Source organism: Cyprinodon tularosa, unplaced genomic scaffold (assembly GCF_016077235.1).
Source record: "Cyprinodon tularosa strain WSP-4 unplaced genomic scaffold, ASM1607723v1 ctg11, whole genome shotgun sequence".
NCBI classification, from domain to species: Eukaryota; Metazoa; Chordata; class Actinopteri; order Cyprinodontiformes; family Cyprinodontidae; genus Cyprinodon; species Cyprinodon tularosa.
Window position 1 is genome coordinate 85,850 of NW_024037893.1, and position 13,093 is coordinate 98,942.

General features: G+C 39.1%; 1 protein-coding gene across 2 annotated transcripts in view; it reads left to right on the top strand.

The window, feature by feature from the left end:
* Nucleotides 1-13,093, top strand: part of fgd5a (FYVE, RhoGEF and PH domain containing 5a) — a 47,467-nt gene that overhangs the window by 4,721 nt on the left and 29,653 nt on the right. For both annotated transcript variants that reach the window (XM_038294479.1, XM_038294487.1), the window contains exons 2-3: nt 137-2,885; nt 12,518-12,635. In XM_038294479.1, coding sequence (XP_038150407.1) covers nt 137-2,885; nt 12,518-12,635 — 2,867 coding nt within the window. The remainder of the gene's footprint in view (nt 1-136; nt 2,886-12,517; nt 12,636-13,093) is intronic.

The window sequence follows — 13,093 nt, forward strand, 5'->3', positions numbered from 1 at the left end:
TCTTTGCTAAAGTCTGAACCACATTTTTTATTATGAAATTATTTTTTGGTTAAAATATATATATATTAAATAATATAAATATATATTGTGGGATTTATGTAATGCTAACTGATTTTCTCTCATTCTCTTTGTACAGAGTTTCAAAATCCACTGCAAGTCCCTCGACCAAGGGTCCGCAGTCACTTGACTATCAAAGTGCAGTCAAAGTTGACATCGAAATCATGGCCCCCTGTCCATGGCCTGAAACCTCCTGTCGCCCCCAAACCCAGACCTCTCTCTCAGCCTCACCTACAGGGAAACACAGACTATCAGCAGAGACTCAGCAATGGAGAGCTGTCTCACTCTGATGGAGAGATGGGGGATCTCCTTGAAATCTCTGAGGAGAATCACAATAAAGAAGAGAGAAAAGAGGTGGAGGGAGGGATTACTGACAACGATGCAAGAGAGAGTGACAAAGAGGACACTGAAGGTGGAGATACTATGGTGGAAAGAGACAAAGAAACAGAAGTATTTGAAAAAGATGCTGATGTGGACAGCATAGCATCAGATGACACGATCAAGGCGGATGATTTGATTGACATCACAGAGGAAGAAACAACCGACAGTGACTCCGTTCAGCCGGACGGTAGTGATCACACTGAAGATGAGAGTACAGTAATGCTAATAAATCCTCCAACGGAACCAGAAATTGAGGAAGGAGAAGGGGTAGATAAAATCAAAACTGGCTATGACTCTTCAAAGCACTTAGATGAACACGAGGAGCCACATCTTGACCAAACACAATCTTCTAATGATTGTTGCGCAAACAATGATCTTGGACTAAATGAAACCACTGAGCTGCACAGTGACTTTTTCACAAATGAGTCTGAGTTGGAAAATGGCAGATTTGCATATGGATTCAGCATGCTTCCAACCGTTACTGAGGAGTATACCTACGATGTGATCGGCCCCACAGATGATGCCAGTGATACATGTGAGTCATGTGACACAGTGGAAACAGGGGACGCAGAAGTCTGGCAACCAGAGCGAGCTACCAAGGACCTCTCGGGGTGTTTTCGATTCACATCCAGCACAGAAGATGTTTTTGGGCCTTATTCTGTAATAGAGGCGGTTCCAGGAGATATGAGTGGCACTGCTGATCCTGAGTGGGGCCCTGGAGAGGAAGAAAAATCTTCATCAGCAAATGAAGCTCAAACGCAGGATGCCTTTGACCAGGAACCTTACTATGTGTCATCAGATGATGTGGACAAGCTTGAAGAGGCGCAAGCCAACTCAGAAGAGCTCCGTATTGAGGAGGTCACAGAACAATCTTCTAAAAATAAAGACAAAGCTAAAGACAATGAGTCAGCAGATGAATACGCTGACATTGATAATTCAGTCTGCCTAAAAGATGAGAATGTTGAGCAATCTGAATGCGTGTCATCAGAGGATTATGTAGAGATAGGTGATGAGGATGAGGAAGAGGAGCAAGAAAAGAAACATATCAGAGTAAAAACTGCAAAAGAGAGGACAGCTCAAAGGGAGCAAGCTTTAAGCGTCCAGAGAAAAAGCTGTCAGCCTCGTCTCAGATTGTGCAACATCACAGTGCCAGCAGACTTAGACCTTGGCTGTACCCCGGAGCTCACCAACAGGGTGGTGTTTGCCCACACAACCGAAGCCTTTGAAGAAGACATTGAGGAACTGGACTGCCATATTGTGCCTTATTATGAAGACACGGATTCAGACAGCGATGAGCATATTTATGTAGAGGTTGGGTTTGAATCAGAAGGAGAGAATTTCATGCCTTTTGACCGAAAAACTATAGTTACACGATCACGGTCCTATTCTGGAAAGGTTTCAAATTATGTTCCAGAAACCGTACCAGAGGAGACAGGGACGGAGACTCATGACTACTGCACTGTGCCAGAGGACAAAACCAATGAACCTCTTAGTCCTTCACCTCAGCCAACAAGTAATTGCATAACTCCTTCTACAAAGTCTCGTCGCTTCTTGCTTTCTTCACGGTCTGCTGATGGTCCAGAATTATCCTTTTTTACCTCAACTGAAAATGACCAGTCACATAAGAATGATATCAGGATAAAGAGAAAAGATGACACACTTTCCCTTCCATGTGTCATAACTTCCTCTGGAAGCTTCTCCCAGCGAAGTCATCAGTCATCAAGTGGTGTTTCTACACCAACTTCTCTAGCAGACATACCTCCACCTTTTGAGCTGGTCCCAATTACTAAGAGACCTGTTACCAAAAGTTCACCATCCCTTTTGATACAGCATGAGGCAAGCGAGACACCCAAGAAGAAGAAGTCTTCATTTAAGCGCTTTTTAGCATTCAAGTTTAAGAGGAAGACAGAGTCTAAAGGTTTCAGTGACGGAAGTGTACGCTCTTCACGATCGTCCTCTGAGTCTAGCCATCATGGCATGAGAGTTGTTGACCTTGATCGTCGCAGTAATGGTAGCTCATCTCAGCTTCAGTCCACCATGGTCAACCCCCAGCAGCATATATCAAACCATCCATCCTCTTTTATTCTCAACAAAGATCACCAGAGGAGGAAAGGAGACCTCAAAGCTGATGGCAAGACCGTCTCTAGAGTGGAGTCCTTCGAGGAGCGCTCTCGTCGCTCCATTATGCCACTTCCAATGACCAAACCTCGCTCCATCTCTTTTCCAAGTGCAGATACCTCAGATTATGAAAACATCCCAGCAATGAGTTCTGACTATGAGAACATTCAGATCCCAGGAAGACCCACCAGATCCCACACTGTTACAGAATTTTTTGAAAATCCGAACCGCACTATAGTTGTGTCCAATGAAAATGATGGCTATGTAGATATGAACAGTTTCCCTGGGATTGACAGCAAGCCATTGGCATCGAAAGCAGACTCTGAAAGGTAGGAACAAAGTATAATTTTCTGATTTCCTCTTACCAATCTGACTGTGTGATATTATCGAATTGGCTCTGTTAAGCTGATGTGTTGTGAATTGCTGCTATATAAATAAACCAAATTAAAATTTATTGAATTTCAAGAGCTGCAAAAAGAGTAGTTCAAATTAAACTCACTATCTGAGGTAATGTTTTTGTTTTGGCTTGTAGACTCACTCATAGTATCAGGTAATTGATAAACAAACCTGAAAAAGTGCTTTTCTTTTAAAGAAAAGCCTGTTTTGTTGGTTTTTACAGAAGAATGTAATGTCCAGTTTAGTAATCATTATTGTGCTCTAATTATTTTAAAAATGTAAGGCTACAGTATCTAGATATTTCTTACAAATACACATTTTTCAATATCAAATGGATTTCTTAACCTTAAACATTTGATGATTAGGCATTTATGGTCATATTCTGTATGCATTATTAATGAAAGACAAGGTAGAAATGCCCCAAAAAATACTTGAATGTCACCATATATAAAACTTCAGGTTTATATAAAACATAATTACTAATTTGTCGTTACTTCTTAATTTAAAAAAATGTTTTTTTTAGGTTATTTGTAGGAACCATGTTAAACAAAGGTTTGTACTCTAATAATAATTCAGGTTTTGGCAAAGTTGGCCATAGGTGTATGTTTGGACACCCCTGTAAAAAAAGATCTAAATCCACCTGGGAATGTGTGAGCAAATATTTTTCTGTCCTGTTTCACTCTTGCTATTATGTTCTTCTGTTGTGGTTTTTTGAGGTTTTTTGTTAGTTTTACAAAGGATTTAACACACGTCTGTAATCTTTTAAAAGGCCTCATCATACCACAAAATATTTCCTCCAACATGTTGAAATTGGTCTTCACTTTAGTCAGCGAGGGTTTCAGGCTTGTCAGATAGATCCCGTATTTGCCCTGGCTTTTCTTACTGTTTATTTTTGAAGGTACACTTAACCTCTTAACATCCACCTAATTTTGGGAAATTCTCGCCTATTTTGCTTACTCAAATGGAAAAACAAATAACTTTGCAACTGTAAGCCCAAATTACATATGCAATACATTATTTGAAAGCTAAAAATCTCTAGTTTCTGAATATATACATATAAATAAGAGCCAGTAAAATTGGATGATTAGAACACAGACCAAGTTGCATGAGTTCAAATATAACTCAAAGTTGTTTTTTTTATTCTCTGAAATGATAGGTCTTTTTTGAACTAAGCCAAATGAGGCTTTACTTTATTAGCTGTTGACTATCCCTCTCCTCTTAGAATGTGAAATTGTATTTTGCATTTAGTTTAGTTATCTTCATATGGCATTTATTTGATTATTTGAAACATTTTCAAATGACAAACAAAAAAATAAATGAATAGCACCCCATTGTGTAGTACAGTCAAGCCCCTTGAACAGGTCGGCAAATATAACCTGATTGAGTACAGATGGATCTCTCTTATTGGAAAGTGTCCTGTGTGAGAAACAAGCAGCCTGCTGGGTTAGGCACCACTGGCTTCGGAAAGATCAAAAGCTCTTCTGGGAGAACGCATCCCTCTTATTTATTTTCTTTTTACTTGGATCCAGAGGTCAAATCTGGTTTTGCTGCTTCCATGCAAGACTGATTTAGTAGATCAGGTACCGGCAGGCAGTAAGGTAGCTCACTGAGTGCAGCTTCTGCACATTAGCAAAAGTCATTATGGATGCAATTAAAAGTGACAAAATGGGTGAGGGGGTTCTTTCACACATCGAAGTGGCGGAGGATAAGAGAAAATGTGAGAGCACCAGAGGAGAGAAGAGTGTTAATAGAATAAGGCAGATCAATATTAAAAACAAGGTTTGTAGTGATAAAGTAGAGTATTGGATTGCCTTGTATGAACAAAGAAAAGACAATAGAAGCAGTTCTAGTGTAATTCCTCTACTATGCCATGCACTAGTGTTTAGGAGGTTTTTTATTAAAGTGGCTCTCTCCTGAGTCCTTCCCTTTCACTGTACTCTTGAGGATCTGCAAGGTTTACTGCAGTGTGTGATGGAGTGGAGAATCGCCACATTGAGACACTACAAAAACATCCAGGCTGTGATTCAGTTACTCTAGAAAATAGCATTTAGTTTAACCTTTTCTTGTCCTTTGGTTCCTTCATTTTTATTCACACATTATTATTAAAGTACCATTACAAGTTTCAATATCACTGTCTTAGATTATATCATGTAATAAAACGAAAAAGTGGCATATAACTACAAACAGGATAAAAAAAAAAGAAGAATTGCTTATTCTTCCTAACAGTCACATTGGATGGAGATCATATTTGAACAGTATTTTTAAAGTCTTGTCACAGATTCTCCAATTTATTTTAGGACTGAAATTTTACTTGGACCTTCTGACAGATTGATTTGATTCGATGACATTTAGGATTGTGATCTCAGCCCTAGTTTTAAGTCTTTTTTGAGCCTGTGAAATATTTTGTCCATTATTATCCTGCATTTAGTATTGTTGCCTATCCATGCGTCTCTTTAATGCTCTCTATTATGGCTGAAGAAAAGGGATCCCATAGTATGATGCTGTCAATACCATAGGATAGTATATTTAGTGTGATGTGCAGTATTCAAAGCACTTCTAATGGCCAAAAGTTTAGTTTCGGTCTCAAATGACCAGAGCATCTATTTCCAAATGTTAACCTTATCTACTATTTGTTTTACTGGGAGTTATTGTGGTGAAATTTTATGAAATCTTGCCTTGCAGCAAGAAGGTTCTGGGTTCAATTCCTGGCTGGGGGGTCTTTCTGCATGGAATTTCCATGTTCTCCCTGTGCACGTGTGGGTTCTCTCCAGGTACCTGGGCTTCCTCCCACAGTTCAAAAACATGACTGTTAGGTTAATTGGCTTCTCTTAATTCTCCATAGGTGTGAGTGTGTGTTTGAATGGTTGTTTGTCCTGTTTGTCTCTGTGTTGCCCTGCGATAGACTGGCGACCTTTCCAGGGTGTACCCCGCCTCTCGCCCATTGACATAGTCACCAGCACCCCTAGCGACCCCAGTAGGGATGAGCATGTCGGAAAATGGACGGATGGATTTTAGGAAATTTCAGTGTCTGGATGACCCCAGAGTCTATGTTGTTGGTGTTGGGGAGCACCCCTCCCAGGGATTCTACTATTCTGCTGGGGGTCTCCTACCCATGTTGGAAACAACAGTTAAACCTAAGGGGTGGGATCGGGAGGAACGGACCCCCAGCTCTGAACTCGAGGGGTGTTTCATTGTAGGACCTCTATGCAACCTACGTAGTGTGGATTGTGGTGAGGGTCTGCAGGGAATGTCTGGTGAAGCCCTTAGTCAGGGTTGTGTTCAACTCCCACTTCTGGGAGAGCTTTTTCCGCAGGAGGCTGGAGACATGGAGTCTAAGTAAGCCATGTTCTCTGCCTCTATTGCCGATGTGGCCCGCATAGCTGTGGCATAAGGTCTGCAGTGCCTGTCGTGGCAGCAATCCCCAAATTTTGTGGTAGACATTGGCATTAAGGGATGCTGTCAAGCTGAAGCAGGAGTCCTATCGAGCCTAGTTGATTTGTGGGACTCCTGAGGCAGCCAAAGCAGGTATTGTGAGGCCAAGAGTTCTGCTGCCCAAGCAGTTGCACAGGCAAAAGGGAGTTTGGAGAGGCCTTGTACTTCTCACATATTTATACTGATGCTCCAGTTTGTTTTGCTCCATTCCAGATAACCTCCCAAAATGTACTGCCATCAGCAAATTGCCAGTGAGTCCAAGATGTATTCATACTGTTTCAAGGCACTTTATGTGTTTTAGCCTTCTGAACTTTACCTTTAGTTAGAAGATCCTTATCCACCCTGTGCAGACAATTTATCTTCTAAAGATTGAATCAGTACACCTTGTTTTGTCATTCAGATTTCACGCCAGTAAGAAGAATGCCAAACCTATCAGTCTATCCTGCTTCTCTTTACCCACATTCCCACCATTGGGGCTCATGTTACTAGGACCACTGAAACGCCGCAGGGCAGATATTAATGTTTAGGTTTTATAGGGCATATATTTGTGCATGAGTGTACTAACTGCAATACCCTTATAGTGTTTCTATCCTTTTGTGAGTAGATATTTAATATAACCCTTCAAATCTTGACGCTGCTGCAGTCCCAGACCACCGATATGACGATGACAGTGATTTATTAAGAATGCATTCAAGGCAGCATGGTCAAAGACCCTCAGAGTAACAAGTTGATTTTTGTGAAAGCAGCAACTGAATAGCCTCAGGGAGCTGCTCTCAATTGCCTACAGCCACAGACATGCATTTTAAGGAGAGTTACAAAGCTGCTCTCCACCATGGTTGCCCTGTTTCTCGTGGTGTGATTAATGTATGCCAGCATTAAGATGCCACATTAGCACACACTTTCAGTCTAAGTAAAGAAACATGGTCATTAGCAACACACTAAAGTGTGGAATGCGTAGAGAATGTGTGTCATTATTTCCCAATCCTAAACAAGGTGTTTATATGTGGGTCTGTGAATCACATACTGTATGCATATGTGCAAGTGGTCAAAGCTGCAGCTCTGTGCTGTTTTATCTAAAAAATGATGCTCTGGGTAAAGATGCTAGGTCAGCAAAAGTGTTCAACTGAAGCAGCAGCATATAAAGACACCACAAAGAAATATAGGAAAAAAACAGTTAAAGAAGAAAAGTTTGAGATTCTGTGACTTTGCGCAGCTAAGATGGTATTTTTTGTTGTGGTGCTGCTAACATCTTGCATCTTCAGTTCAGCAAGAATCTCTTTAGTTTGAATTATGACAAAGCCTTGGTATGGCCTTTAAAACACCGCCTACACCCACTGTTTTTTTAGCATTAGTAGTGATGAGGGAGCCATCTTAAGTACATTGTTGTTCTGGGTGGTATGCAGTGCGGTGGGCAGGGTGTGTCTCTGGCTAGCCAACACTGGTGCCAGTTGCTCTGAGGTCATTAACAGGTCATCCCAAGGGAGGAAATAGCCAGCCAGGAGCTTCCCACCAGCCTATTTACAGGAAATGCAGGATAAGGGTGAGGTGCTGGTGGAAGGTAGAGAGGTGTAGAAATTATATGACAGGTAGGATGAAATGGGGAGGGATGTTTTTTTTGTGTTGGGTTGAGGGTTTTGCTTTCCTGTGAACAAAAATAGGTGCGGTCTAGTCAGGAATGCCAAGTCTGCTGTCGCTGTTGCTTGAGATTACCAACAACTGCTGCTGTTTCTTCTCAAATACAAGCTAAAAGATTTATGGGTGTTAGATTTATGATGTTAAAGAATGACTTTATGTCGGCTATAATTTGCCAAATCAAACAGTTCAGGGTTTAAGTTAAATCAGTTGAACTGAACTAATTGTCATCTGATTTAAATATACCAGGTAAACTCGGATGAATGTTTTAACAAACAAAAATACACTCCTGTGTTCTTTACTATAGAATAAGGAATGTTATTAGCAGTTAAAGAAGTAATTTTAAAATCTGCAGCTAATTCCATGTAAAACATGGGCAGAATTTGAATTTTTTTAATATCAGATATTGATTATGAATTGCCCACAGTGAGTCTGTATTTACAAAATTCTTAATTAAATGTATTGGTGTGAAACTGAATTTTACTAAATTGAAACTGATGATGTGAAAATTAATAAAAATATTATTTAATAAAATTTTTATTATTGTAGAAAAATTATTGTTCCTAAAATCATACATTGGTATGTATTATAAACGGTAGCCATCTTTTTAGCTTTCTTTATTTTGCTTTCTAGTCCAATGTAAATTGGCTTTGGAGGGTGGGCATTATAAGCTTCTTGCTTCTGCCAATACACCCTTTTTTCAGACTGTTTTAATTTATGTTATATAGATATATACTGTCATTATTATATACTTGCATGTCTGAAATAAAAAAAAAATCATTTTGGATAATTTTAATTTTAATTCCTGAAAAGCTTCCTACAGTATGCAGCTGCATTTAGACCTGGAGAAGAGGAGCCAACAGGAGCATGGTGGATGCCTTGCATCATATAAAATGACCATCAGAAAAACTCTCACTTCTGTATTGACTGATTGATTGACTATATTGATTTCACAGTGGAGAAATGTACTCGTTACATCAGCTCAAACTGTCAAAGAAGAAGAATGTGCCAAAGGAAGAAGAAGGACAGCTCTTTTTTTTGTTTTTCTTAATACTATGATCATTATACAAGGGTATTACACAGGTTGTTTACATGGGTATTTAGATAGATGGATATTAAATTTATAACTTCATGTCAGTTAAGCAAATCATGGGCTAACTGTGCAGCTGCTTCTTGTTCCTGTTTGCTTAAGACCCCAGATTAGCATAGTGTGTAGTACGTATTGTATTGTTGTTGTTGTCTTTAAGACTACATACCATATTAGCAGCCATTATAGGAAAACCCGTATTTGCTTTTGTAGACAGTTTGTTTGCCTGAAGTTTCTTCTGCATGTCATAAATTTAATACAAACCTAAGAGTTTTGCTGCCTGTCATTTGACTTGATGTGAATCTTTGTGTTCAGTTATTCTTTTCTTTCTCTAGGATGTGGGAATTTTACAACTGAAATTGAATTCTAAAACTATAAGGGAAATGAGTTAAACTTAATTTTCAATGCAATAAAATGTAATTTCAAATACAATTAGTTCAGTTTGAAATCATTAAACGCTAAGGATGTGCCAAAATGAAAATATCGGCCGATAGTAGTATCAGATATTTTTAGTGCTGTTATGGTCCATAATCAATGACTCATCTTGCCAAAAGGTTTTTTTTCTCCATTCCAGGAGGCAGCTTGCCTCAGCATTGGGTCCGTATGCTGCTAAAAGATGAACTTTTATCCTTGTCTTAAATTACAAATTTTCCTTACTTATTTTAAGACCTCCTCAGTCCTCATAGACTAATACGTTTTGCTTAGTGGTGGTACTGTCATTATTTTTATGTTTTTGAATATTTAGATTTTTATTATATATATGTATTTGTTTCATCCCTGTAAGTTATATTTTCTAGTTTATATTTTCCAGAAACAGGTCAGTGCCGCTGCAGAACTGCTTGGCCCCTGTTATGGCTCTTGAACTAAGAACATAATACTCAAAGAAATCTTATGATGATTCCGCTGGCACAGCCACACTAACTGAATGGACCCTCTGAAATATTTCATTTTCACGTTTCGGGTTATATTTCTACTATGATAGAAAAAATCCAGGTGACACACTTTTATTTTTAGTCATATTAAGACAGGGTCACATTTTTCATTTGCAGCTCACTTAATACGTCAAATGATTTAGTATTGCCCTGTTTTTACTTTTTAACACTATTTTTTTTATTTTCCCGGCATGAAACAAAAACTGGCACCACCCTGGTGAACTTAGTCTTGAATCACTACTGACATTTTCTGTTGTCTAGTTTATTAGTTATTTGGCTCAGACACTAAAAACAGCAACTGATACTGCTACCAATATGTGAAGGTAATGCATGCAGATTGTTTTCATGATTTTATTCATTTTGGAGCTGTCAATCAGTGCAAGCATTCCCCTTAGTGATCAGGCTGTTGACACTCCTGGAGCTGAGATGAGAAGTTTATAGTTTGGAAATAAAAAGTGGCGGCCTAGTGGTTAGGGCATAGAGTTTGAAATCATGAGGTTCGAGTTTGAGCCCCATTTCCTGACAACAATTAAACCCATACTGCTCTCCGGGGCGCCCCACAATGACAGCCCACTGTTTCCCAAGGGGAAGGGTTAAATGCAGAGGTAAATTTGTGAGATCAATAAAAATGTGAGATCAGTAAATTTAGATTATTATTATTAAAACTCTAAAAATATAGAGTGTACAGTCTATATGTTTACTTTCTGAAGGTTATATCTGTCATAAAATAAAGTCAGGAAAGAAATTTACATTAACAAAGCTAGCAATTTCACAGAGAAATTGTTTATTCAATCCCTTTGTCAAATACTAATTCATGTTCAACTCTAGAAACACCACAGGCTTTTACCAAAAATCAAATATTGAAATGATACAATCCTCAGCCCTAAGCTGCAACCCACCATGTAGTAGAAATGTTATTATTCTTAATCTATCCCAATCCGACCACATGTAAAATGGCAGATATCATAAAGACAACTCATTTTCCACACAGTCACCCCCACAGCAGACAACACATAACCTTCCTCAATAAAAATAACACTGCAACACTGCCTTCATGTTCCTAATCCCCCATTAGCGTCCCATTCTTCTACAGTTAGCAAGCCAATGAACCAACACTATTAGCCTATTTTTGTCATAATGGTGCCATTATAAGTAGAAAACGCCTTCTTCTAATATATATTTTGATACGGAGTGTTTACTTCAATTGAATTACGTATTACAAGCACCATCACATTTCTGGAAGGCTTGTGGAGTACATCTCTTTTACCAGTGTCATTGTGCCTGCCTTTAAATTTGCCACAGTAGATTTAACTTTGTTGTGTTATCAACACAGTCAGCTGGCATAATAACTTTGCTTTAATAGTGTTTTCAAGAGGCTTCTGTTTTGCTGTTCTCCAACCTAATTTTTTTCCTAGTTTTACAATAATGGAATAGTAATGCCAGCCTGTTTTTCAGCTATCTGAACAACATCTTTGTTGAAACAGTCTTATGAATAATGAAGGACTGTGATACTGTTTTACGTTGAAGATGAAAATGTGAAGGTGAAAGTCCTCAGAGAAGTTGCTCTTGGTTATTTGATAGATGATACAATAAATCAGAGCTGCAGAAAGACTTTTAAGAAGAGCAATTCCTTGCAGTCCACTTTCCTTCGCAACAAGACCTGCAAGCCTGACCTGACTACTTCGAGGTCAAACATGAGTAATGGGCCATAGGTGCTTTCACCAGCCCACCCAATAAGGCTGTTAGGTACCTGTATGTATGTGTGAAAAGGAAAATTTGAACTACAGAGAGACATTAGTGAGGGAAGAGAATTTTTGAGAGGGAATTAAGTCCAGAGGACTCAAGTCTATTTGTCAATTCTCAAAAACATTTATTTTTAATAAGGCAATGCACTGGGCTTCCTCTGATTTTACAGCAGCTCCATATTTATGTAAGAACCATTAACCTATTCCTGTTCCATCGCAATATTATGTCTTTTGTGGTGATGTGATGCTGTCAGACATATTTAACGGATCATAATTGACCAGAGGACGTTGCTAATTAGTGCATGTTGCATTTAAAAGGGATTACACGAGAAATCTTTAGCAGCATATCCCCTCAGCTCCTGTAGCACACAACAGGATTTGAGACAACGGTGCCACCTCCTCAGGAGCCAATCAGGAAAGGGATTATTCTTCAAGCACTGGGGGACTCTTTATGAAAACTGAAATGCTTAGGGACACTCACAGGAAAAAGAAAAACATACATTTAGAAGGAACTGGGAATTTAGCACTGTGTGGATGTATCCTGTGGGAATCCAGTGGCCTTTTATTGTAAATCTGTGTTTGGTGTTGAATGTCTTTTATGCTACTTTGCATTCCCTGCAGAAATAGGTGTCCACCTATATTGTTAATGCAATGCTCCTTAAGGCAGCCTTTGCTATAAAAGTTGTTTCCATGAAAGGCTTTGTTATATTAAATGTGTATTTTTATTTCTTGCGCAGTGCCTACACCGAGCCTTTCCCCATGAACCCAGTCTCTGCTGGTCTGTCAGCAGATGAAGACCAGGGTCGTACCTCAGAGGAAGAAGATGGGTCTTTGGAGCAAAGCTATGACCGGCAGGTGAGTGATAGGGGTTAGAAAAATGGTTGGTTGGCGTCCGCCAGTTATTTAAGCATGGTTGTTTTATTCTGATATATACTTTGATTATACGTATTTTATTTATTTTTCAATGGCAAGGTACCAAACATATTGATATGTTCACAAGTAACCATGATATAAATATATCAATTCAAGCATGCTTAAGCTAAAGGCAAACAGCAATATTGTCCTATAACATAGATAACGTTTTTATTTTACATGTAGAAAGTATAGCAGCTCAAGACCACCAAAAAGGCACTACTACGCTTGACTGTGTCTATGGGCATTTCTTTATGATATATAAGTTCCTGCATCAATAAGTTGCAGGTAGTAGCTCCGGAGGACTAGACTTGAGTACCCCTGCACAGCCTCATATACGTACATACACTCCAAGCACTTTGCTTTAACAGGTTAGATGGACCTTGAATTCCCCCTCTAAT